The sequence below is a fragment of the Solenopsis invicta genome, chromosome 13 (assembly GCF_016802725.1).
Source record: "Solenopsis invicta isolate M01_SB chromosome 13, UNIL_Sinv_3.0, whole genome shotgun sequence".
Classification (NCBI taxonomy): Eukaryota; Metazoa; Arthropoda; class Insecta; order Hymenoptera; family Formicidae; genus Solenopsis; species Solenopsis invicta.
This window is the reverse complement of record NC_052676.1, coordinates 9,545,593-9,570,091: the sequence shown is the minus strand read 5'-3', so window position 1 is coordinate 9,570,091 and position 24,499 is coordinate 9,545,593. Positions and strand designations below refer to the sequence as shown.

Genomic DNA, 24,499 nt, shown 5'->3' with positions numbered 1-24,499 from the left:
ATTTGAATTTATTTTCGTTTGCTGGCACTTAATAGTTACAAACAGCAACCCAGCAAACAAAAATAAATTCAAATAAATTCAAAATTGCAATTTATTTTAATTTATCCCAGTTTGCGCTTCAGAGTATTTTTTAATTCAAACGGATTCAAGCAGATTGGAATATAAAATGCGCTATTCTGTGAATTCGGATGGATTCATGTTCCCATCATATTATTTTTGAATTTAACTTAATTGAAATACGAAATAAGTTATTTTTATCATGTTAAATTCAGATATATTCATATTCATATTATTTTTTAATTTAAATGGATTTGAAAAATTTGAAGCGCAAATTCGAAAATATCGAAATAAGTTCATTTCCATCCATTTTCGTTTGCTGGGTTATGGTTATTAAATTCCGTAGTTCATATTAATTGTAGCTAGTTTACTAAGTTACAGGAAAAATTAAGAGTAGAGCATTATACCGCATATTTATTTATTGTGTAAATATTATTATAAAAAAAAATTTTTACAAATTTTATTTTTTTGGTCAAATATATTGCACATATTTATAATTTAATTTTTTTCCGCCAGAGCGATGGCTGATACGTTAGCGCTCTTTTTAATTTTATATATCTTTGGATGTTAGCAAATGATGATAACGTAGCGATTGCTTTTATCGACACAAATTTTTCGCCAAACGAGCAAAAGATTTGTGGACAATTGTAGCAAATTGTAGGAAATTGCGAGGATTGTACTAGTTACGTGCAAACGTGAAGTAATTTATAAAACAATGGCAGAAGAAAAAAATGACAGGTAGTGAATATATATCGATAGACCACGTGTTGTGTATTTCTTTATGTATATGTTTTACATTTGGCGTATGTTTGTCATTTGAGATCAATATACCGGGCATTCTAAATTGAGGTTATGTTCTTTGACTTATTTGTTGACAAACAATTGAAAGAAAAAACGAAATGTTGGATTTAAAACATTTGAAAATGAAAGGCTTACATTTATAAAAAGTTGATAAGCTATAAATATTAGGGTAATCCGAGAAGTTAAAAATTTAAGCTTTCACAAGAGTTACCAATTAGAATAATTGAGATAAAATTTATACTTAAACATTTTCTTTACAAATTTTAATAAATTTTACAGGGGATTAAATTTAAAAAATTTACGAAAATTGAAAAATTATATAAGAACTTAATAAAAATTTTAAGAAATAAAATGTATAACCATGTGTATAGTTATAGAATTAAATTTGTAACCTATAAAGATATGATATAAATAAATAATTATAAGAATTCTTAATGATTAATAATTGAGATTATATTAATATTTATATAAAATTTTTTATAAATGTAAATAAATTCAAGAAAAATTTTGGGGGGACTCAAGTTTAAAGGTTTTGAAAATAAAAATTAAAGAATTCATTAGGACTTAAAATTATGAAAAATTAAAATGTAGTTATAATTGTACAAGAGTGATTGTGTAGAATTGAAATTATATATAATTACGATAAAAAAATTGAATAAAAATAAATGATTTAGTCCAAGTAACAAATCAGAGCAGACAGAAGCTGTCGAGGAAAAGAAGATAAAGCCTGATGACAAGATCAAGTCAAAATCTAAGCAGGATGAAGCAGCGGAGAAAGCCAGTGTACAAAGTAACAATAATGAAAGCAGCAGTTGCTATTGGTGATTATTCAGAATGTTTACTATTGAGACAAACTGAGATATTTGAAATTTTCAGAGAATTTATTTTTTATCTTTGTAAATTATGGATTTTTATGAGATTTTATTGACACTCAGAGAGAAAGTTTTGAGATTTTACTTTTAAATGTAAATTCTATTTCTTTTTTTGACAAAATTATTTGATTATTCTTTCTTAATAATACAAAATCAATTTGCAATAAATATAGCAAACATTTACATACATACATACTCATGTAACTTATGAGCTTTTTTTATTTAAAAAATTAATGACAATACATTGCTTTAAATTGTATTTTAAATTGTTTAATTAGTTTTCGAATTTTGTACTTCTAGTCAGTTAGATCCATGTATTATATACAGATTATATGCCATATTTAGTTCATGTTGTTTTATTTTCTTGAGTATAGTATTCAAAACTTAAGTGGCTAATTTTCATGACTGTTTGATCAAAGAACATTAAAAGCAAAGCTGCATTAAAAAACTCTAATCTTAGATATCTGGAATTTTGAATAAAATTTCTGAAAAATCTGGGAGTTTTTGGGGAATTTTTTTTTATAAAATTTGAATAAATTCTATTATTTGTAATAACTTACTGGCGATGTCTTCCTATTTTGTAATATGACAATTGTTCTTTGCAGTGGCAAAGAAAGGAATCTGAACATTGTGGAGCTACTTTGCGCTAGCTGTTCTCGTTGGTTCCATGAGTCCTGTATTGGATATCAATTGGGCAAACTAGTGCCATTTATGATGAACTACATATTCGTGTGTAAGAACTGTTCACCGACAGGATTAGAAAGCTTTAAGAAGAACCAAGCGCGTGAGTATAGAGAGTATCAATTACAACATTAGTTTATAGGATTACTGCACCAGTCTAATGTACAGATAAGATGCGATATATATTTTGAATTATCATACATGATAAAAAAAAGGAAAAAGAATACAAACCACTCAAGACTAGCTGTTTCATTTCAATATGATATAGAAATTTTTCATAGTTGTCTTACAAGCAAACAAGCTATATTACAAAAGTGATATAAAATAAAACTAACGTTACCAATCAAAAATCACATTTAAAATACAAAAAAAAATACGAACTTACAAGGCTCCTAGAATAAAATTCAATAACTTAATAAAAGGAGCTAATGAATATGCTGGATCTTATTGCATGTTACAAAATTATTCAACTTTTATTTATCCAAACGTTTTGATTCTTACATTGGATCACCTTCAGTCTAACCCTAATGTTTTACAATCATATTAAGACTCCCAATAAAAAATACATACAAGTTTGATTATATTTGTTGCATGCCATTATTAGAGTCGCTTACAATGTATCAGATAATTAAAACCATGTTGTCGAAGCATAAAAATTGTTATGTCTTAATTCCTAAGGTTCGATTGTTCGATTAAAAGGTAAATAAAAAGGTTTCGTCCAAAACTGCTTGTTTTAAACATTAATCGGTCATTTTTGGAAATGTACAATGTAAGCAAAACCTGATAAAAATACTGTAACAAACCAATGAGTCTGATAAAAAGAGTATTACGATTTTTGGATGTTATGGAAAGGACAATATAAACTTTTCTGATGGAACAAAATTGTTGTAAAGCCACAATTGTGAAATTACTTATGTAGATCAGACAATAACTCAAGAAAAACATGAAAAAAAAGGTTCTCCCTCGATCATCTCTAATCATTGTATAACTTTCAATCAATTTTAATTAGAATGACATTAAAGTTTTAGATAATGAATTTAGTTACAACAAGAGATTGATTTCGGAAATGGTGTTTATATTTATATAAAAAAAGAAAAAAAGGGACTAAGCAAATAAAGTGATATTGAATTATTGTACTATGACTCTAATAACGACATATAACGAGTATAATCAAGCTTGTATGTACTTTTGAAATTTTTCATGTGATTGTAAATTATTAGGGTCTAAAGATGATCCAATGTAAGAATCGAAACGATTAGATATAAATAAAAGTTTAATAATTTTGTAACATTCAATAAGATTTAGTTCCTTTTATTAAGTTACATTTGAAATATGTATTTTGGATGATCAAATCTTGAGATCTCTACTTTTTGGTTGAGAACATTTTTGGTCATTTTAATTGAGACACCAAATATCTCGAAAACAATATATTTTTGAAAAAAATATTTCAAATAGAAGTTGTTCGATTTGAAGAGGTTCATGAGAGAGAGAGAGTTACTTAGATTTTAGTCTACGGTTCGATAAGAGCAGATGATTTAATTTTTTTAAATGGAAACGCCTATATTTTATTGCAAAATTTCAATCTATGGAGAAAAATAAAAATTCCTGATAATTTTTTATTAAACCTTCAACATGCGCAAAATAGAGTTTTTTTCTTTCTCCCCCTTTTTTTATACATATTCCGGCCCCAAATACAGAATCCATCGGATCACAAGACTATCTAGAATACTATTTCAAATATAATCGTTTGACTGGTAATATTAATTTTTTCATATGCAATATAGCTTGTTTCAACTAAAAAAAATGGAACATTTCTTACAAGTTACAAAATATGTCTGTAACATTTCTGAGATATGTTTCTGGGATAGCAAAATACCTGCAATTCTTGCACTTAAAACTTTGCAGAAAAATTACTGAAAGACTGTCGAAGGGCTGCAAAAATTTGAAATCTTTCTGAAATATTACCAAAAAGTTGCTGAAATATTTCTAAAATATTTCAACTGATTATAATCCTTTGAATATAATAAATTTAAATATTATCTCTGAAGTATAAAATGATAAAATAAATTTCAATTATTATTACACTTCAATTAAAAGTATAAATACACAATGTATAAGTGTATTACTTAAATAATGTGATTGTTTAAAACCAGCAATAATTCGGAAAATGACATAATGTTATATCTTTATTTTAGAAGTACATATTTGTCTCGTTGCACATTCATTTTTTAAAACATTACAAAAAACTGAAAATATTAATAATTATTTTTATTATTAAAAAATAAGTGAAAATAACAATTATTATTTGTTTTTTAAAAATAAAAATTATTAATGTACAAAATGAAAAAAGTATCGAAAAAATAAAAAAATGCAGAGTAAAAATAAATTAATAAAAATCTACAAATAAATATTAAAGCAATACGCCGAATCACACAGAACATTACGTGCATGGTCGCCGGGGATCGAAAGGCTAAAAGAACTACTGTTTGTAGCTAAAATATTCGAACGTTATTGATGCTATCTTGACTGATGTCAAGACTAAAGTGTAGAAGAAAAATACTAAAAGATCTGAGAGCGGTAGAGTCGCAAATAAAAGCGAAACAGAGAAATATTCATTTATTTATAAGTCTGGGTCCCTCAAGCGCCCGCTTAAGAGTTAAATTAAGAAAATGGTTGAAAGTGAATCTTTTTAATAAATATACATATTTAGTTTATTAAACAGTTTATTAAATACTGTTATTCAATTAAGATATTTTAAGATGTAGGTATTTTAATTACGATATGAGTAAAGTGCATGTTTTCCTTTTTTTATTTAATATAATAATATTGTATTTGCAAGTAGAAAAATATTTTAATCAAATCAATATTGAAAATTAGATTTAAAATATTAATTTACAGTTTATTTTTCTGAAATTTTATTATTTTAATGTTTTTCTGAAAAACGTTTACTGGTAATTGTTCGTATAGTGATTTGATACAGTGTCTACGATATGATTCATTATCGAGTTATCCATGCATAATATTCTTCTATTGATGTGGCTTTCCAGCATTTCCTCAGATGTGCGTAACTGCAATTGCAAATCTACTGCAGATGTGCCAAAAAGAGAACGAACAGAAGACTCTTTTTCATAAGGACAAGGATATCATACCATTCATCGATTGTCATTGGGAGAGTATGACTACGATGCCTCGCAGAGCTACTCAATCTTGGCATGCTACGGTATTTAATTAAGAAGACATATACAGGTCGAAACGAGGCCTAATTTTACGAACTTTTTGTGGAAAAACGAAAAGAGCGAAATCGTGTTTATTCCATTGTAAATATTTGTTTCTTTATTAAATATTTAAATTTTATTTAAAAAAATAATACAAAATAACGTTACATTCAAGTTCTTCTAAATAATATTTTTAAAAACAAACATTTACGGTAATCGATGCTGCATCATGGGATTCATCAGAAAGCAAATTAGCACAAGCTATAAAATTGAAACGTTGATCTAATGCTTTACGAAGTCGTTTTTCAAAAGATGACGTTTGAACAAAATGACAGCTGGTTAAATGACTATGGCAAAATTAATATAATGATTTTCCACTGTAAATTTTACTCTGTTTACTCTGGCTACAATAAAAACTAAGCATCATAAAAAGAATCTTATATCAAGTACTAGTTTTTAGTGTTTAGAAAATGTAAAATTGTAAATTAATTAGTAGAGCTGTCTTCAAGACATAGTCACGTGTTTTTAAAAATATTATTTGAATAGCGATGTCATTTATATAAATTTTAAATAAAATTTAAATGTCAGAGAAAAATATGATCTTTACAATGGAATAGATACGATATTTTTATTTCGACCTCTTGCAATTCCGTAATTATTGTTTTATCTTGTACATCTTTTCTAGATCCACAGAGCGTTACTTAAAGATATTGGGACGCTGTTTACGATGGATGAGAATACGTCTGAGGGTCAGCTGTTTGGATTGGCGAGCTCTGAACTCACGTCAATTAAACCGAACTACGAAGCAATGATCAAGAACGGTCATCTTCGTGCAACCGAAATGGGCATACAACACGTCGGTACGTATCCATCATTTTAAATTATTATCGCTTATTATTATAAATTTTTCGTATCAACTTTGTTAGATTTATTAATTTAAAACCTAGTTAACTTTTCTAATACCGAAAATTAAAAATCTGAAGAAAGTATTCCGCAAAATTTTTACTAATAAAATAATTTACTTTCTCTCGTTTTGCATGCAAAGTTAAAAAATATGCGTGCAAAGATTTTCTTATTTATTTTAATTCTTGTATATTTTAAGTTTTACACATAAACATGCGTATACAGATATACGTTATTTTAATTAATTTTATTAATTTTAATTATTTTAGTTTATATTTTAATTTATATAAAAATGTTCCAACGTTAAACTTGTTAGAGTATACAAATTGAACTTACATAATTCGTGAAATTTTCAATTAAATTCCCGTTTTTTTCGGATATAATGTAACTAGAACGACTTTTGGTCATAGCTGCATATATGTAGATCTGTCACTCCTTATCTTATCACAAACGCAATCACCAACTCGCTATCAGGAAACTACTCAAGTTTGAATCATGACGGAGAAATAGAGTAGACATCTCAATAAACTTTGTTCTGAGACATCTCGTTATAAGTCCGTAACGTTACTCTCGATATCGTTATCATATCATTTATGCTTCGTTATCTGTACAAAGAATTTATCGCTGTGAAAATGAATTAGTCCTCCGTATAGGGAAAAATTAATGACTGTAACGTATTTTGAAACGCTGAAAAGAAGAAACAGTGACAAAAATTAAGAGAAGCGATGTTATATATTGGTGAAAAATATTGAGAGTGAATCAAATTACGTATTAAAATATCGTAATGGAACGTTCAGTGCCACTTAGCGGAGGATTGCGAGGTCGTAACGCAAAGCGAAAGCTCCCAGGCGAAACCGCGGGTACAGGTTCCGGCAAAAAGGGCAGAGGATCCGACATGACTACCCCCAAGCTGCCAGCTCATGGTTATCCACTCGAGCATCCCTTCAACAAGGACGGTTACAGATATATCTTGGCAGAGCCGGATCCTCATGCACCTTTCCGACAGGTATACTTTTATGTATATATATTCTTAATTTTTATTAAGCTATATATTCTTTATAATATATATAGAGAATAAAGAGAAAGTATGTTGAAAAAAAGTGGACAAGATAAATCTTCGTTAAATGAAATTTTTGAAAATTTGTAAAGAAATCGTTTGAAAAAGAACAACAAAATATGTTTTTACCTTCTTTTTTTTTAACTTTTTTAAGATTAAATTACTTGTAATATGAATGTAATGAAAATTATATCTTTTTGACTGCAAGCATATTATATATAAAAGATATTCGGCAACAGGTAGGAAAAAATAAGGAGCAATTCTAGGTGATAAAATAAGATGAAAATTAAAACTGACAAAATTGTTATTAAGGTTTTATTTTTTATTATAAATATTGAAATGTTCACATGCTTTAGGCTCTTTTTACATAAATATGTAAATATTTACAGTTATAAATTAAGAATAATAAAATCAAGAATAACAAAATTTTGATGGATTTTTTGGCTTGTTTTTTTTAATTGAATATATGTCTAAATATTCAATTTTTTACGTGATAATATATCTAAACATACATAATTAAAAAAATTAATTGCAATTTTGCTGTTCTTAATTTTTATCTTATTTTATTATCTAAAATCACTCCTCAAATAATTTTCTTCTATCTGTTACTGAACGCTTTGTATACCTATTTAAAATTAACACTTACTCTCTTTTCTCATTTTTTGTTTCTCATCCTCGATCATTCGTGTTTTATGTTTCTATGAAAGAGTTACATCATGAGATGGTCTCAACTACAATTTTACTTAGTTTCAATCTTCCAGTATATGATTAAAAAGCAAAATGGCAATAACAATTGATGAAACTATGTAATTTTGGCAAATATGTAAATAACGTTACGACAAATGCAAGATAATTTTTAAAAAATCGTAACCATATTAAAAATTATCATAAATAACATTTGTCAATAAAAATTCAATCCTTTTTGACATTAGACCAAGTTGTTTCTGGTAAACTTTGATGCGCTGATTACAAATGTGTTTTTGAAAATGTCGCATCACGTCAAGTTTTTAAAATATTTTAACTTAAAGATGCAAAACATAAGGTATTTTGGATATTTTCAACGACTTACAAAACATCTAACGATTTTTTTAGCATCCAGGCAGATGTTACATTAAAATGTTATATTTTTTTCAATGCATATTTGATTGTTATGACCCGACTTTTTTTAGCTGAGATATAGTAAATTGAATTTTTTTGGTTTTCAAGGCGGGAATATGTACATACCTGTGTGTATAGAGAAAGTACAAGGATTCCTAAATATCTTTAAGGATCTTTAAAAAGAAAAGATTTATTTAAAAATTATGCTAAAAATTTATTTATTATGATTCTACCAAGCTTTTAAACATCTGAAAAACAATCTAAGGCTTGAAATTTATTCGTAATCTCTTGGACATATTTAGGAATTATACTTTCTCTATACATAAATATACCTTCTCACGTTAAAAAACAAAAAAATTCAATTTACTTTATCTCAACAAAAAAAGTTAGATTATAGTAATCAAATATATGTATACGTTGGAAAAAGTAAAAATAAACATTTTAATTGATATCCGTTTGGGTGTTGAAAACAATTTTTAGACATTTTGTAAGCGTTGAAAATGGTCAACTCATTTTTTTTTGTATCTTAAAACATCTCAAAAATTTGACGATGCAATATTTTCGGAATTAGGTTTGTAACCAGCGCATCAAAATCTGTCAGAAACAACTTGATTTTCTTTAGAGTCAAAACGATGTCGACCAATATAATTGATTCCAAGAAAAAATTGAAGTTGAAGGAATATATTTTTATGAAGAAAAAGTTTTATTGGTTTAAATTTAATGTTAATTTTGCAACATGAATATATGTTTACTTTTATATATAAATATAAAATCTGTGGATGAGATTTTCAATAAAATAAATATATGATTTTAATTCTATGATTTTAATGAATCTTAATACAAATTAGTGTAGAAAAGTAAAAATTACAACTTTATATTTATATATTTCTTTAAATTTTATACATATATATATATATATATGCAATTATTATATTATTTGTTTTTAATTTATTTTTAATAAAAGTATTTGATTTTTATATTATTATAAATATATAAGGGAGAGTGAGCTAAATCAGACTGTTTCAAATAGGTCCTCTTTAATTTAAATAAATACAGTTAAGCAGATTTGCGTGCCATTTATAATGTAAAGTCTTTATAAGACACCTTATTTAAAAAGCGTTAAAATTTTGAAAGGTAATTGATTGAGGTAATTAAAAAGTATAGAATTTAAAATTATCAAGCGTTTTGTGATCACTTTTGCGATTTATTGTAAAATTTGTTCCAAAGTTCTAAAGAACTCGTGTCTAAATCGGATTTTTATATTGGAATTGAAAAAAAATCTGATCCAGAAATGTTAAATTAGTAAAACATGAGTCGTCAGACTCGGAATAATTGAATTTTATTGATTTCAATTCTAATTATATAATAACGGTATCACAACATAACCAGGAAACATCTAATTATATATAAACTGTCACTAATTTTTTATTACATTTTTATTTTTTATTGTCAAATTGTTCGCTTTTACTTAATCTTAAAAAAAAAAATACATTAAACTCTTTTAAAATTCTATTTAATAGTCGATAAAAATAGAATTGTCATATACTAGATATACAGGGTGTACCAGTAGAATCCTGACAAATCCATTGTGAATTTTCAGAATCATTTATTTTAATAAAAAATAACAATCGTATGAAAAATATTTTTATATTTGGGTTAGGGCATCCCTAAAAAACAATTTTATTCTATATATCCCCCCTCTACTTCGATGACCGCTTCAATTTTGCCGAAAGCGTGCGCATGCCTTTGTCAAAAACTCCTTCACCATATTCGCGAACGATGCCTCAATAGCGGCTTCCAGCGACACAACGTTAGAATGTCGAGTCTTATTGGAGTGTCGCTCAATCACGCACCACACGAAATAATCCAGCGGATAAAGTCCGGGCTGTTAGCAGGCCAAAATTCCTTACTCCGACACATGCTCATGTTTTTGAAGAACCGATTCTGCACTAAATAGTCATCTAAGAATCTTTTTTGGACCCTTTGGAAGCCGCATGGCGATAAGTAATGTCGTAAATCGTCGATTTCGAGTAATCGAAGAACTTTATTATTTCGGTTACAGTACGTAGCGCGCGAAGATTTTTAACAAGCACGGCTCTCCGGTTATATTCTGCACACTGCTTAATCAGCTCGGCCATGACAAACTTATGTTTTTGTTCCCAATGGATGAGACTTACTTGAATGCTATCTAGTTGCAGGATCACAAGTTATTATATGGTGAAAATTTTAATTTGACAATTGTCCGGATTCTACTGGTACACCCTGTATATAGTATATATATATATATATATATATATATATATATATATATATATATATATATATATATACACACACACACACAGGGTGTCCGGGAACTAGGGAACCTACCGTTTTGAGTATATAAAGGAGATGAAAAGGAACAAAAAAGTCTTATACTATTTTGCGATATTCGCTATAATTATTGATTTATAAAATAAAACGTCTAAGCCAATGTGTGGTGATGCCACGCACGCACGCACGCACGCACGCACGCACGCACGCACGCACGCACGCACGCACGCACGCACGCACGCACGCACGCACGCACGCACGCACGCACGCACGCACGCACGCACGCACGCACGCACGCACGCACGCACGCACGCACGCACGCACGCACGCACGCACGCACGCACGCACGCACGCACGCACACACAAAGTGATTATTAATGACTGTTCCCACTTTTTACCATAGGAGCACGCATTTGTAATTTCTAATATAATAATATGTTAGAAATACGTATCCGTCGGTAAATCATGTTCCTATGGTAAAACGTGGAAACAGTTATTAATAATCACCCTGTATATATGATACATCTTATAAAAGTTAAATACTTTTATCAATAATAAGTTAGAAACTACAAATATGTTGATAAAATGAAATATTACAAGAAATGTAAAAGTATTTACTTGCAACTTTAGCACTTTCACCCGCCAAGCTAGGTCAGTCGTCCTTTGTGAATCTTTCGTGCCGACCATAGCTATTGAAATAATCATGTCGTTAAGAAGCACTATTACAGTGTAGTATTCTTCTATCAGCGAAGTTTTTTTAGGCGGAGTACAGTCTCGCGTAACATATATTTAATGCACAAAATTTTATTCGGATACAAGTGACCCTAGAGGAAAAGTAAAGAAGTAAGGAAGAAGTTAAGAATTTTATTTAACAGTTAAAAATTTTTAATAATTAATTTTCCGTGTAACTTTTTTTCATATTAATACGCAAAATATGCGCGTCATAATTATAATACATGTATATTTTATTTTATTGAAAATTTTGAAGAAACAATTTCTGTGTTAAAATTAAAGGATTAAGATTATAAATTTGAATAAATAACAATGTTTTGCATGATATTTTCTAAATTCTTGGAATATTTTGTTTTCAGGAATTCGACGAAAGTAGCGATTGGGCTGGTAAACCTATACCTGGATGGCTCTATCGCGCTCTTAGCCCAAGTACGGTCTTGCTTGCGTTACATGATCGTGCACCGCAACTTAAAGTGGCTGAAGACAGACTAGCAGTCACTGGAGAAAAAGGATATTGCATGATAAGAGCCACACACAGTACGTAAGAACGTTGTTTATCAATTAGTTAATATGATAGCGTTCTTTCCTGCCTCAAAAATTGAATACTGAATTTTGCTGGCAATTGTACAATATTCATGTATACATTATAAAATTAGACTATTACAAATTTTTAAATATAAAGTTGTGAAGGCTAAAATTGGTAGTGATCTGTGGTTATTTTTAGTGCCTAATAATAATTATGTAAATTTTTATATTCTCCGGTTCACATATAACTAGACGCATATTCATCGGATTTGAACACAATCCTTATAAATAAATTTCTTTACTGTTTTTTAAGATGTTCATGAGCATTAGAATTATTAAATTGCTCGCTACTTTAATTTATGATATTATGTAATCTGGCTTTAATTAAGGACTATATTTCAAGATTGAATAGACGGCGCGCAATTCACGTAAGCTGGAGATTGTACAAAGTCACACAAAATATTTTTAGGCAACAAGATCCGTTGCGGACCTCTGCAAGATTGATATTGGCTTTCTCATGTTTGACATTTTTGTCGGTCCCACAAAAAATCTTTAATTGTATAAATATTTGATATTAAATACACTCGAAAATAAAATACTGGTATATATATATATATATATATATATATATATATATATATATATGTATAATTTTTCAATAATTCGATTTATTTAAAAATATTTATATTTAATAATATAATAATACTTTTCTTGTCGATATTATTGAAAAGTTATGCATATTGGTACCATGTAATTAGTATTTTTTTATATTGTTTTTAATTTCTGTTTCTTTAGCGATGTTTGCATTTTGTTTGTATTTGTATTTTGCATCTGAAATATCTGTTGTAATCGATTGATGAAGATTTGTATAGATAATCTAATGACATCTATTAACATTTATTAACATATTACAGATGTAAGTAGAGGTGCTTGGTACTGGGAAGCCACAATTGAAGAGATGCCAGAAGGATCCGCGACGAGATTAGGATGGGGACAGGAATATGCAAATTTACAAGCTCCACTTGGCTACGACAAGTTTGGTTACTCATGGAGATCGAGGTACTATATATGTAATTATATAATTATACGCTATAATAGAAGAGGGTAGTATGACTACTATCAACAATATGGTTACCCCTATTATTTCTGTTATTAGGTGACGTATTTTAACAATTGCTTATGCAGTTATTCGTTTAGTAGCCTGCCGTTTTATAGTGATGCTAATATACCAATACATAATGATTGACAATTGTTATAAGGCGGTTTTACTTTTGAGCACTTCTAAACTTTTTCAAGGTACACTTTTAACCTTTAATTACTTATATTTCCTCATTATTCTTAAACTTGAGTGTATTATCACATGACGATACGTACACTCGAGTGTTTTTTTGTTATTTAACTTTTTATTCGGTTGTTTACATTTCAAGTTTATACAAAGTTAGAACAATAACATGAAATTTTGTTAATATGGTTTTTAAGCGAAATTTTTATATCCAAATATTTCTTCAATAAATTAAATGTCATTCTATAGAGCGGTGTTTAGAAACATTAGAGACATCATTTTATGCTTGTTATTTAATGTTAAACAGGGATAAAATGATATTTTTAAAGAAATTTCTAATTGTATTTCTAAAGCTTCTGATCGCAGGAAAATTCTAAATCGAGAATATTCTAAACAATGGAAAATTAAAAATATATAATTTTGTAACAAGGTACTATGTTTCATTTAAACCAAACTAATTTTTTAAAATTATTTTTATGCATAGCCATTTTACAATCACTTTTTTTCTTCCACCGATTATGCAGTGCATTAGATTTTTATAAATCACGTCCTAAATAATAAATATTTCATTACTTTGAGTTTAGAATCTGTCAAACAACACTCTGACGAATGTAATCGTGCAAATTTCAATAGAAAATATTAACTATAAACAAAGTTATTCAATAAAATAAAAATGGGTGCCATATTACTCTCTTCTCTCCTACAGTTTTTTAAATTTTATTAATCAATAATTTTATTTTTATATCTTTACTCTTGTTTTGAAACATATATAAAATAATATACATGTAAGGTAGCAGTAGATTTTTTTGGAAAATGTTAATTTGTTAGAATAAATTTTATTCTTTTCATGTAACATAAAATAGATGTATGTATTTCTTCGAACTTCTACATTATATATTTTTTTTTTAAATGAAAAAAAGTTCAATAAATTTTTGACAGAAAAGGAACACGGTTTCACGAAAGTCGCGGCAAGCATTATAGTGACGGTTATGGCGAAGGTGATACCTTGGGTTTCCTCATACTTCTTCCGGACACACATGATGCGTCACACATTCCGAATACTTATAAAGACAGAGTAAGTTCTTTATTCCGAATACGTATTAAAGCAGAGTGCCATTTTTGAACAATTAAATTATAGGTATTAAATGATTTCGAATAGACATACATACATATAAATATATGTGTATGTATATTCATCCTTCGATTTATATGATACAAAATCTGTGCTCCACATAAATTTTTTTACACAATCAGAAAATAAATTTTTCTTTGATATTTATTGAAATTATTCTATATTAGTGTGAGTCAAAAGTTCTTATTTGATTGTCCTTATTACATCGATTAACTACTTTAGAATACAGTGACAACTATAATGAATAAAATTAAAATTTTCTTAATTTTTTGTTATTATTATTTTTGTAAATATGAAATTGTGTTAATATAAAATTGTGTAAATATGAATATTTTTACTATATAGGTTTTTCTCTTACTTTTTTAATTTTTTCAATGTAGTTTTTTTATTAGCAGACAAATCATATAGTTAAGACTTTAAGTCATTCTGTTATTAAAATTATAAAGTTTCTTACAAAAATTAAATAAGCTCCAAAAGTTAAACTTTAGGAAACATTAAACTTCTTAGCTTGAAATCGTTTATTGTATAAATATTCATTTTTCCCGAACACATAATAGATATAAGAACAAAGTTTGAAGTTTTGATATTAATATTTTGAAAAGATTTATTTAAAAGAAAAAAATCTCTGAACTTGTTTTGTGTGTGCGTGTACGTTAAGGTTGAATAAGTTAATAAAAACTATTTTAAAACTAAAGTTAATGACTTATAAAATTAATTTAGTTATGTTAAAAATTATATAAACAAAAAACTGATTCAGTCAAAAAAGTTATGTTAAGATTAAATTAAGTTGAAAGTTAATTTTTAAAAGCATTATTTATATTAAATTAGCCAACATATTACATTGCAACACAATTACAGTTTAATATATTAATTTATTAATATATTAAGGCTCCTGACTCCTCGCGCGGCCATATTGAAGTCATGATATAAATGAGAAAATAACACGTAAAAATTTTAGCCGTGGCATTTGTAAATAAAGAGAATTTGGAGAAAACAGAATAACGAGATTGCTTTAAAACACTTGTGAAAATTAGCTTTGACTATACTTTTTTCAATAGTTAGAAAATAGTCGTAAAAAGCACATAAAATAAAGCTTATTCAAACAGGATAACACGAAGATAGCGGTTGAAAAGAGTGAAAAATGTGTTTTTACATATGAAATTTAAAGATAGCTTTACTTCCGTTCCATTTTTACAAATTTAGCAAATGCAAGTCACATTTTTACAATAAAATACATAATAATGAAATAATATGAAAGACAAAATTTCATGATCAGTGTCATGTTTTATGCCTATTAGTTCAAATTTTTTCGCAATACTACATTATCACTGTCAATGCGGAGTTCTTGGCTAAGGAGAGCCTTAATTAAAATCTAATCTAATCTAATAATTTTTTACAATTACATTGCTCAAAGTAATTATAATACCTATACATAATCAAATAAATATATTTTATTTGTAAATTAAGTTTTGCATGTAATTTAAAAGTAAAGAATTCTGCATACTTTATATGGGAAAAAAACAGTTTCTGCCCAATTAGCTAAATTTTTTATACATGGTTGCTTTTAGGATGCTGATTCAAAATTTCAATGACATCCTCTCGAGTCTGATTACGCATCATAGGCGGCGCTCGCGGGGGGATGCATTTATGTTTTAAATTCAATAATTTTTTCACGAATGGTTGGAAATTAATTTTTCAAAAACAGATTTAAACTAGAAACGTATAACTATAGGCCTAATAGTCAAATGTTTTTTAAGATTTTTTTTTCGATTTACTTGGTTTTATATTTCGAAATTTATCATTTTTTTTACCATTTTTTCACGATTTTATCAAAGTTTTTTGTTTACGGTTTGCATAAAACATTTTTATAAGTTGCGAAAAAATATTTTCAGTATTGTGGGAACATTTCTGTGTAAAATACCGTAAAGCTGATTTCATTATCATTTTTTCATTCACCAGAAAAAAATCATAAAGAAATTAAATTTGAAAAAAACTGTTTTTGCGATTATTTAAAAAATGAAGGCTTATGGAAAACAACAGATTACGTAGTTGTTTTCAATGCATCAAAATCCTACAAAAACATCCTTTAAAGTTTAAAGCACAAAAGCCCCCCTAAATTTCGTAGATCTGTGTTATTTAATAATAACAATAAAAAATAGAGCTTTATGAGGTCACGCTCATTGAAATTATTAATCAGCATCCTAAAAGCAACCACATATAAAAAATTTAGCCAATTGGACAGAAACCGTTTTTTTTTCCATATAAAGTGTGCGAGATTCTGTTTTCTTGAAATATATGGATTAATAACAAATTATTTTATTTTTCCATTTGTGCATTAGCCTTTAGTAAAATTCAAGAGCCATTTGTACTACGAGGAAAAGGATCAAGTGCAGGAAGCCTTGAAAGCTCTACGGCCTTTAGAGGGGAGCAAAATTATATATTACAAGAATGGAGTCAACCAAGGTGATGCTTTCATAGATATCAATAAGGGCGCTTATTATCCAGGGATTTCACTATACAAGAGCGCAATGGTATCCGTAAATTTTGGGCCGAATTTTAAATATCCTCCAACGGATGTTACGTTTAGAGGCGTAAGTAGACTCATTTTTTATTGCTATCTTAGTCAACATTATTAATTTATAACGTAAATTAATTTTTTTTTATATAGTAAGGTTAACTATGTAGGATTTTCAATTTGCGTTAATTTAAAGAAAAAGAAAACTTAAAGTACACATTAAGAATATGTGTAATTCTCTCTCTTACGTATCTCTTATATTAATCACTTAATTTTAATTTACAAACATAACGATTTTCTGATTCATTTTAAATAGGATACAGTAAAAAAATTTTGTTAAATGTAACTTTACCCAACATTTAGTCCAAACTGTCCAAACAATTTTGTTAATTGAGGCGTTTGTTGCCTATCTGAAAGGATACATCACTTCTGGAAGCCAATTTTACAAAAATTATTTTCAGCGTTTTAAAACAACGCTTAATTATATTTAATTCCATGTGAAATCCTATCATTTTAGTGTGATAGGTCATCAGTATCATGTACAAGACCGTAAAATGCCAATATCTCTCTTTAGTATTTGAAATAAGAAAAGGGTTTTATTATAATTTTATTAATAAAATTTCACAAAAAAAACAAAATTTCTAGGTGACAATAAAAAAATATAATAAAATAAACATAAAATAATTTAGTAAGTTTTTACATATTATGTTAAATTAATACTTAGGTATGTTAAAATTTCAACACAAAAATTTTAACAAAGATTGATTTTAATATAAATACAAATTTTTTTACTGTCTATCATTAATTCTTGCTACTATTAATGACGTTATACAATTATCATAGATGTACGAGAAGGCAGAGGAGGCAATAGCTGAGCAGTCAATGGCGGATATACTTTATCTTACTGAGAACGAGGGCAAATTAAGACTGGACACATTCGTATTGTGACATTAGTGCATCTTTTTATTTTTGTCATTTTCGTTATGCGTTATGTAATTACTACGATTGCAAGGATTGGCACAACAATACTAGTGGCCTAATTAAAGTAAAAAAAGAAAATAAACCGTGATTTTTTACTTGTATTTATTTGTGAATAAGTATATGCTTACTGAAAGTTTTCTTATTTTTAATATATGTAGTAATAAAATTTAATATATGAAGTAAAACGATAAAAAGGAGAACAATGAATCTCACCAATTCGTAACTTGTTTTTTATGTCAAATTTGTGTTATGTGCTTTATTATATTGTTGAACCAAAACCTTGCAATTAAAGGATTTATCAACGGGTTGAGATCATTCAGATGTCTTGAAAAATGAATGCTGAAATTAGGATTGATAAAATGATATTTCGATCAGTTTGCTGAACTTTTAAGGCTCCTGAGTAGCCACGGCTATATTGAAGTCGTGACGTCATAAGCGAGAATAACACGTAACAGTTTGAACCGTGGCATTTGTAAAGAGAATTTAGATAAAACAAAGTAATGAAATTGTTTTAGAACACTTCTAAAAATGGGTCTTAACTCCCCCTTTTCCGCCTAACAGTCAATAAATAATCGTAAAAATCACGTAAAGTAAAGCCTATTCAGGCATGAAAACATATGGACAACTGTTGAACGAAGTGAAAAATATGTTTTTATCTATAAAATTCAAAGATAGCTTTACTTGCGTTTTTTTTTACAAATTTGGTAAATACGAGATAAATTACATTTTCACAATGAAACACATAATAATGAAATGATATACAAGACAAAATCTCATCGTCAACATGTCACGTTTTACGCCTATTAATTCCAATTTTTTTCCGCGATACTATCTCGCCACTGTCAACGCAAAGATCTTGGCCGACTAGTTAGGAGCCTTAAATTTTATTGATTTCTGATTTACGATTTTTAATTTCATTCTATTTTACGTTATGATTTTGCAGATTAAAAAGTTTTTAAGTTTCATTATCTGAATTTTTTAGTATACAAAAGACGTTTCATGCATAATGATTTCATTTAATAAAAGAAAAAAAAACATTTATAAATCGCAGCGGAATATGTGTTTATTACATATTACATAAATTATTTTCGCAATATAAGTTATTATTTTTATAATTAATTGCTAAATTGTAATACGACACTATTTTCCAAAACCACCCCTGCAAACAGGACTCGCAGCCACCGTTTTATTGCTTGCCTCCCATTGCTCTGGTGTTTTTGCCTTAGACAATAGATAACAATATAGATTTGTTTACCTATTTTCAACAGGTCATAATTCTTGTCTCGCGCTAATAATGAAGGATTAATTAATAAATAATAACTATTACTTACTACAATTGATAGAGCGTGTACGCCTCCTTGCAGTTCCGCTTGCAGCAATTGGTTTATCATCCGGTGTCGCTAAATTAATAATTAATTCAGGTATCCTATTACTCTGATTATGCGAATCAATAGTTCTTAATTTTGATTATTTAAACATTTAAATAGATTAGTATCATTACTTTTTATTATTTTATTTCCTTCATATAATATTATTACTTTTCGTATGATTTACTTTCATATCACTTATATGTTATATTTCATCTCATATTTAATTAAAGTAACTTTTTGAACACAATCTATTTAAGGCTCCTGTCTACTCGACGCGGCCATATTGAAGTCGTGACATCATAAGCGAGAAATCACACGTAAAAGTTTCCGACATGCTGAGTGGCATTTGTAAATAAGGAGAATTTGGATAAAACAAAACGAGATCGTTTTAAAACACGTGTAAAAATGGACCTTAACCATCCTTTTTCCACCTAACAATCAGTAAAAAAAACTCGTAAAGTGAAGCCTACTCAGACAGGAAAATACACGGAAATATAGCTATTGAAAGGAGTTAAAAATGTGTCTTTATGTATAAAATTCAAAGAAACTTTACTTGCGGTCCATTTTTACGAATTTGGTAAATATGAGACAAGTCACATTTTCTCAATGAAACACATAATAACGAAATGACATACATGACAACATCTCATCGTCAATCCGTCACGTTTTACACCTATTAGTTTTAATTTTGTCCGCGATGGTACGTTGCTATCGTTAACGCCGAGTTCTCGACTGAGGCGTCAGGAGTCTTAAAATTAATTGAAATGAAATGTTTGGAAATTAGAAAAAACTAAGAATCAGTGATACTTACCTTGATCAACGGTTGCTTATCAAATTTCTCTGATACAACCACTACCTTAAAGTGTGTCTCAGAATTCTTGGGAACATTGTGCATATAGGACTCATTAATGACGTTACAATGAAGGGGTTTCAGTGCAGCTTCCAACTTTCCTTTGATCGAATTCTCTATAGGTCTATTCAGTGCTTCGCAATTGCTCATGTTTCGCTGATGAAATGTACTGTAATCTGTTATTTTTTTTCTTAATTTATATTTATTTTTTTTTTTATGAATAATGATGCACATTCAAAAAGTTCTCTAATCTTTTTATTTAACAATTTGATCAAATTTTTTGACTACTTTTCTGTAAATAATTTTTTAAAATCGTATTGAATTTTATATATATAAGAATTTTAAGTAATTTAAATGCAAAAGAATATAAAAAATTTAAAAAAACTATATTCATAGAAAAGAATAAAGTTAAAGAATTTTTTTTAATTAAAAAAATTATATTTTACCATACCGTTTTCATGTAAAAATGTAAAATGTTTATAATTCTTTTTAAAATATAATGTCATACTACTATTGAAGATATGGCAACAATTTGTCACTAAACTTAAACCATTATACAATTTTATTTTTTTTTACGTCAATATTTATCAATATAATAAAAAATTATATATTTAAATTACAAATTATCTATTTTTATTGCTTAAATTTTGTTCCTTATTTATTATTTTAAAGATGGAAATATCAAAAATTCCATTGTAAAATATATATGAATGAAATGATAAGATAAATGCAATAAAAAATATAGAATGTTAGAGAAGTACCAATACCCCTTAATAGGGAACTACCGATATTCTAATATTGTATTTTTTATTGCATATTCTTGTAGCTTATTTCGAGACTTTTCCAAAACACTACAAGAAAGTTCATTTTTGTTAAATATTTTCCGAGTTGTGATGCTTGAATAGTTACAGTACACCGTAGCTTTCAAGCCTCACAACTCGGAAGTATTCAACGAAAATAAACTTTCTTGTAATGTTTTGGAAAGGTCTCGAGATAAGCTACAAGAATATGCAATAAAAAATAGGCAGTTCCATTAAAAAAATTGAAGGTGACCTTCACGTGACCTTCAAGCAACTATTCAAGTTCAAATTAATGACACCATCTTATGTCCCCCTCGAAATCATACAACTTTTGTCTGAAACATTTTTGTCTACTGGGTTTAGTTTTCGAGATATTTGGCTGGGTCATTTAAAATGGGACACCCTGTATACATATATCATGTAATACATTCATATTCATTTTTTCAAGCTGGAAAATCTTAACTGATAAACCTTTCAATTTATATTGAATGCTAAGCCTTTTAAAGAAATGAAACAAATATCAGTTGCATATTAATTGCTATGTCGAAATATGAAAAGATATGAGAAAACAAAAATTATATTTAAAGCATAAGATGCTAGTTATAATTTAAGTCAACAGACTTGTAGAAAAGTAAGTTGATTAAATGTAGCTAAATATTTCAGTAAAACATTAGCAATATGTTAGCAATTTGTCAGCAAATTCAAGTAGATATTGTAGCCCAGATAATGAAATGTTAGTAGTGTCAGCAAATTCAATAATTATTTCAGTGTAGATTCTTTGTTCATTATCTCTCTTGAAGCTTGGTTTCCTGCCATTATGATTTGCTAATCATAATATAGCAATAGAAAAACAGCAGGAACCTAACATATCTTGTCATCATGATGTCATAATATTGTTGGTATGCTATTTGAAATTATGACATGTGCCTCTAGCAGAATTGTAGCAACTGAGTTGGTAAATTGATGCCTTCACGATATGATAACTTTGTATAGCAATTTGCCACTAACTTGTGTTGTGATCTGAACTTAAATCTGATTTTAAAAATTTGTTATACTGCTATAATAATTTATACAATTGCACAATGTTGTCATATTGCCGACTAGTTTCAAAAACTTAAAAAAGTCTTTTCTATTTTTCCACAAATTTTCTTGATTGTAGCTGAACTTTTCTAAAAATTTATTAGAAAAATTTTGTTTCCCTGGAAAATGAGAAAATTCATGGAAAAATTGAAAAGCTCTAACTTTTTCCCAGACTTTTAAAATTATATTGACAATGCGAGACTTGGATACTGCTATCTTACCATTAATTTGTTAGTAATATAATATATTGTTGCCTGTGCAGCTGATTCAATGACTATGTACTTAGAATTTTTGAAGACAAATATTACCGAGTTACCAGCATCATGAACAACCACAGATTTGCACGATTTTACTTGAGACATACTTGGTTATTTGGACTGTTATTTGTTAATCTTTCAAAAGGAGTATTTTATTTAAATGATCATGAACGGATTCTGCTTAGTTTCTGTAGTCAATCCACAATTATATTTTGTTATATTTCTGCTGATATTCTACTGATATCAAATGTTTTACAGATATTTTGCAAAATCTGTCTTCAACAGATTGGCTATCTATTTAGGATGGAGCATGACTAGTTCCTTATCACGTTTAGTGAAATTTTATCCAGGTGTATATCTTAGTATATGGAATAAGCGTGTAATAAAAATTATTACATACATACACACATTGTGCGCGCGTGACATCGCGAAAAAACAAATCAACATCCAAAACATTTAAGGTTAGAAAATCGTATCTTCACGAATCTTCCAATTTAACATGTTTTTATATAATAATCTTATCACTACGATTAATTGCTTTGTCATACGTGAGAAACAAATTTGTAAATTAAAATATGCGTATAATATTGATAAGAGTGCAATAATAAAGATCCAACTGTTATTGTGCGAGCTTAAATTTTCTTTTAACTTGATTTATTCTTTATTCTAACCTTGAAATAATTTCAATCTCGTAAAATGCTCACCTTTTCTTAATATTAATTTTAGCAATCTTGCCTTATGCATTTATACACAATTTTAATTAATATATAATCCACTGTTTATTTCCGAATCTATTCGAGCTCGAATTCCCCGCTATTCTGAATCTTTGAAAACATTTAGTTTTGTTTCACTCTCTCGTTCATCTTTCAACTTCCTCATACATATGGGATGCGTTCGAGAATACACACCGTTGACACCGAGTGCTTCCGAGCATCGTTTTATCCTTGTTTAGCATTCAGTCAACAACAAAGATAAAACGGCACTCCAAAGGCTTGTTTTCTATTCCTGCACTAGACTGCACTGGAACGTTCCTTCTTGCTTTCGCTAACTTTGAAACATCTATCTATTTCATTTTAAGTGTACACTTATTTAGAGAGTTCAGGAACAGAAAACAAACGGCAAATTAGAGTCCTATATAAAGAGAGAAGCGACATCGAATCCCCACCACAACCTTCAGTGTCCAATTGAGTCCTCCACCGCCATTTTGGGACCGCTCTAACGTCATCAAACACCCCGTTTGTTTTCTGTTCCTGAACTCCCTGAATTAGTGTACACTTAAAATAAAATAGATATATATTTGAAAGTTAGTGGAAGCAAGAAAGAATGTTCCAGTGCAGTCTAGTGCAGGAATAGAAAACAAGCCTACCATTCGTATCATTCTGCAAACAGCTGTGGTCACAATATGGCTGCTCGTTTAGCCAATCAAGTATCAATCAGGTTACCAATCAGAGTTTTGGACATCAATGTCGCTTCTCTCTTTATATAGGACTCTACTCCAAATCACTCGATGTGTATTCCCAAACGCAGCCATGTATGTTTTCGATTCTCTAACTCAATTTTTTTTTGCACAATTATATCCTGTATTCCCATTTAAGCCTTTTGTTTCCCATACAACTTTCTGTAATGGCCAAATCGTCCCTGCCCTAAATTCACTGGGGACGGGTGCCAATTTAAAGAGAAGAAGAAGAAGCTCTACCATGTTCGATGCGCGGACTCGCGGGCTGTCTCGTAATAAGTGCGTTCAGCAGACTCAACAGTTGAGTAAACGCTCGCTATTATTGGTGTATTCTTTCAGATTTAGATCCAATCAGATTTAGGTATAGAAGAATACACAACAGCAAGCGTTCTTTTGCTAATGGCTCTGGCAGTCCAGCGCGATTTGCGACACGCGACGCGCGATTATCCAATAGGCGTTTACAATTTTTTGAAAAGACGTACGCCTATTGGATAATCGCGCGTCGCGTGTCGCAAATCGCGC

General features: G+C 28.6%; 2 protein-coding genes across 6 annotated transcripts; one reads left to right on the top strand and one right to left on the bottom strand.

Annotated features, from left to right (window-relative positions):
- The first annotated feature begins 655 nt into the window (after positions 1 to 655).
- On the top strand, positions 656 to 18,539 carry LOC105201347 (set1/Ash2 histone methyltransferase complex subunit ASH2). The gene is made up of 11 exons (XM_011169334.3): positions 656 to 795; positions 1,533 to 1,679; positions 2,336 to 2,514; positions 5,459 to 5,631; positions 6,312 to 6,486; positions 7,327 to 7,535; positions 12,089 to 12,266; positions 13,169 to 13,313; positions 14,476 to 14,611; positions 17,008 to 17,259; positions 18,027 to 18,539. Exons 1-11 carry the CDS (start codon positions 773 to 775, stop codon positions 18,129 to 18,131), a joined length of 1,722 nt encoding a protein of 573 aa, XP_011167636.1. The 5' UTR covers positions 656 to 772; the 3' UTR covers positions 18,132 to 18,539.
- Positions 18,540 to 19,201: 662 nt separating this feature from the next.
- Positions 19,202 to 23,463, bottom strand: LOC105201346 (bolA-like protein DDB_G0274169). Of its 5 annotated transcripts, XM_026140364.2 has the most exons (4): positions 23,226 to 23,463; positions 20,346 to 20,560; positions 19,496 to 19,564; positions 19,202 to 19,385 (listed from the first exon to the last, which is right to left on the bottom strand). In XM_026140364.2, exons 1-4 carry the CDS (start codon positions 23,263 to 23,265, stop codon positions 19,305 to 19,307), a joined length of 405 nt encoding a protein of 134 aa, XP_025996149.1. In that variant the 5' UTR covers positions 23,266 to 23,463; the 3' UTR covers positions 19,202 to 19,304. The 5 variants fall into 5 exon arrangements, with proteins under 5 accessions (XP_025996149.1, XP_039312320.1, XP_039312321.1 ...); XM_039456386.1 differs by having other exon boundaries at positions 19,202 to 19,564; XM_039456387.1 differs by lacking the exon at positions 23,226 to 23,463 and having other exon boundaries at positions 20,346 to 21,249.
- Between the last annotated feature and the right edge of the window lie 1,036 nt (positions 23,464 to 24,499).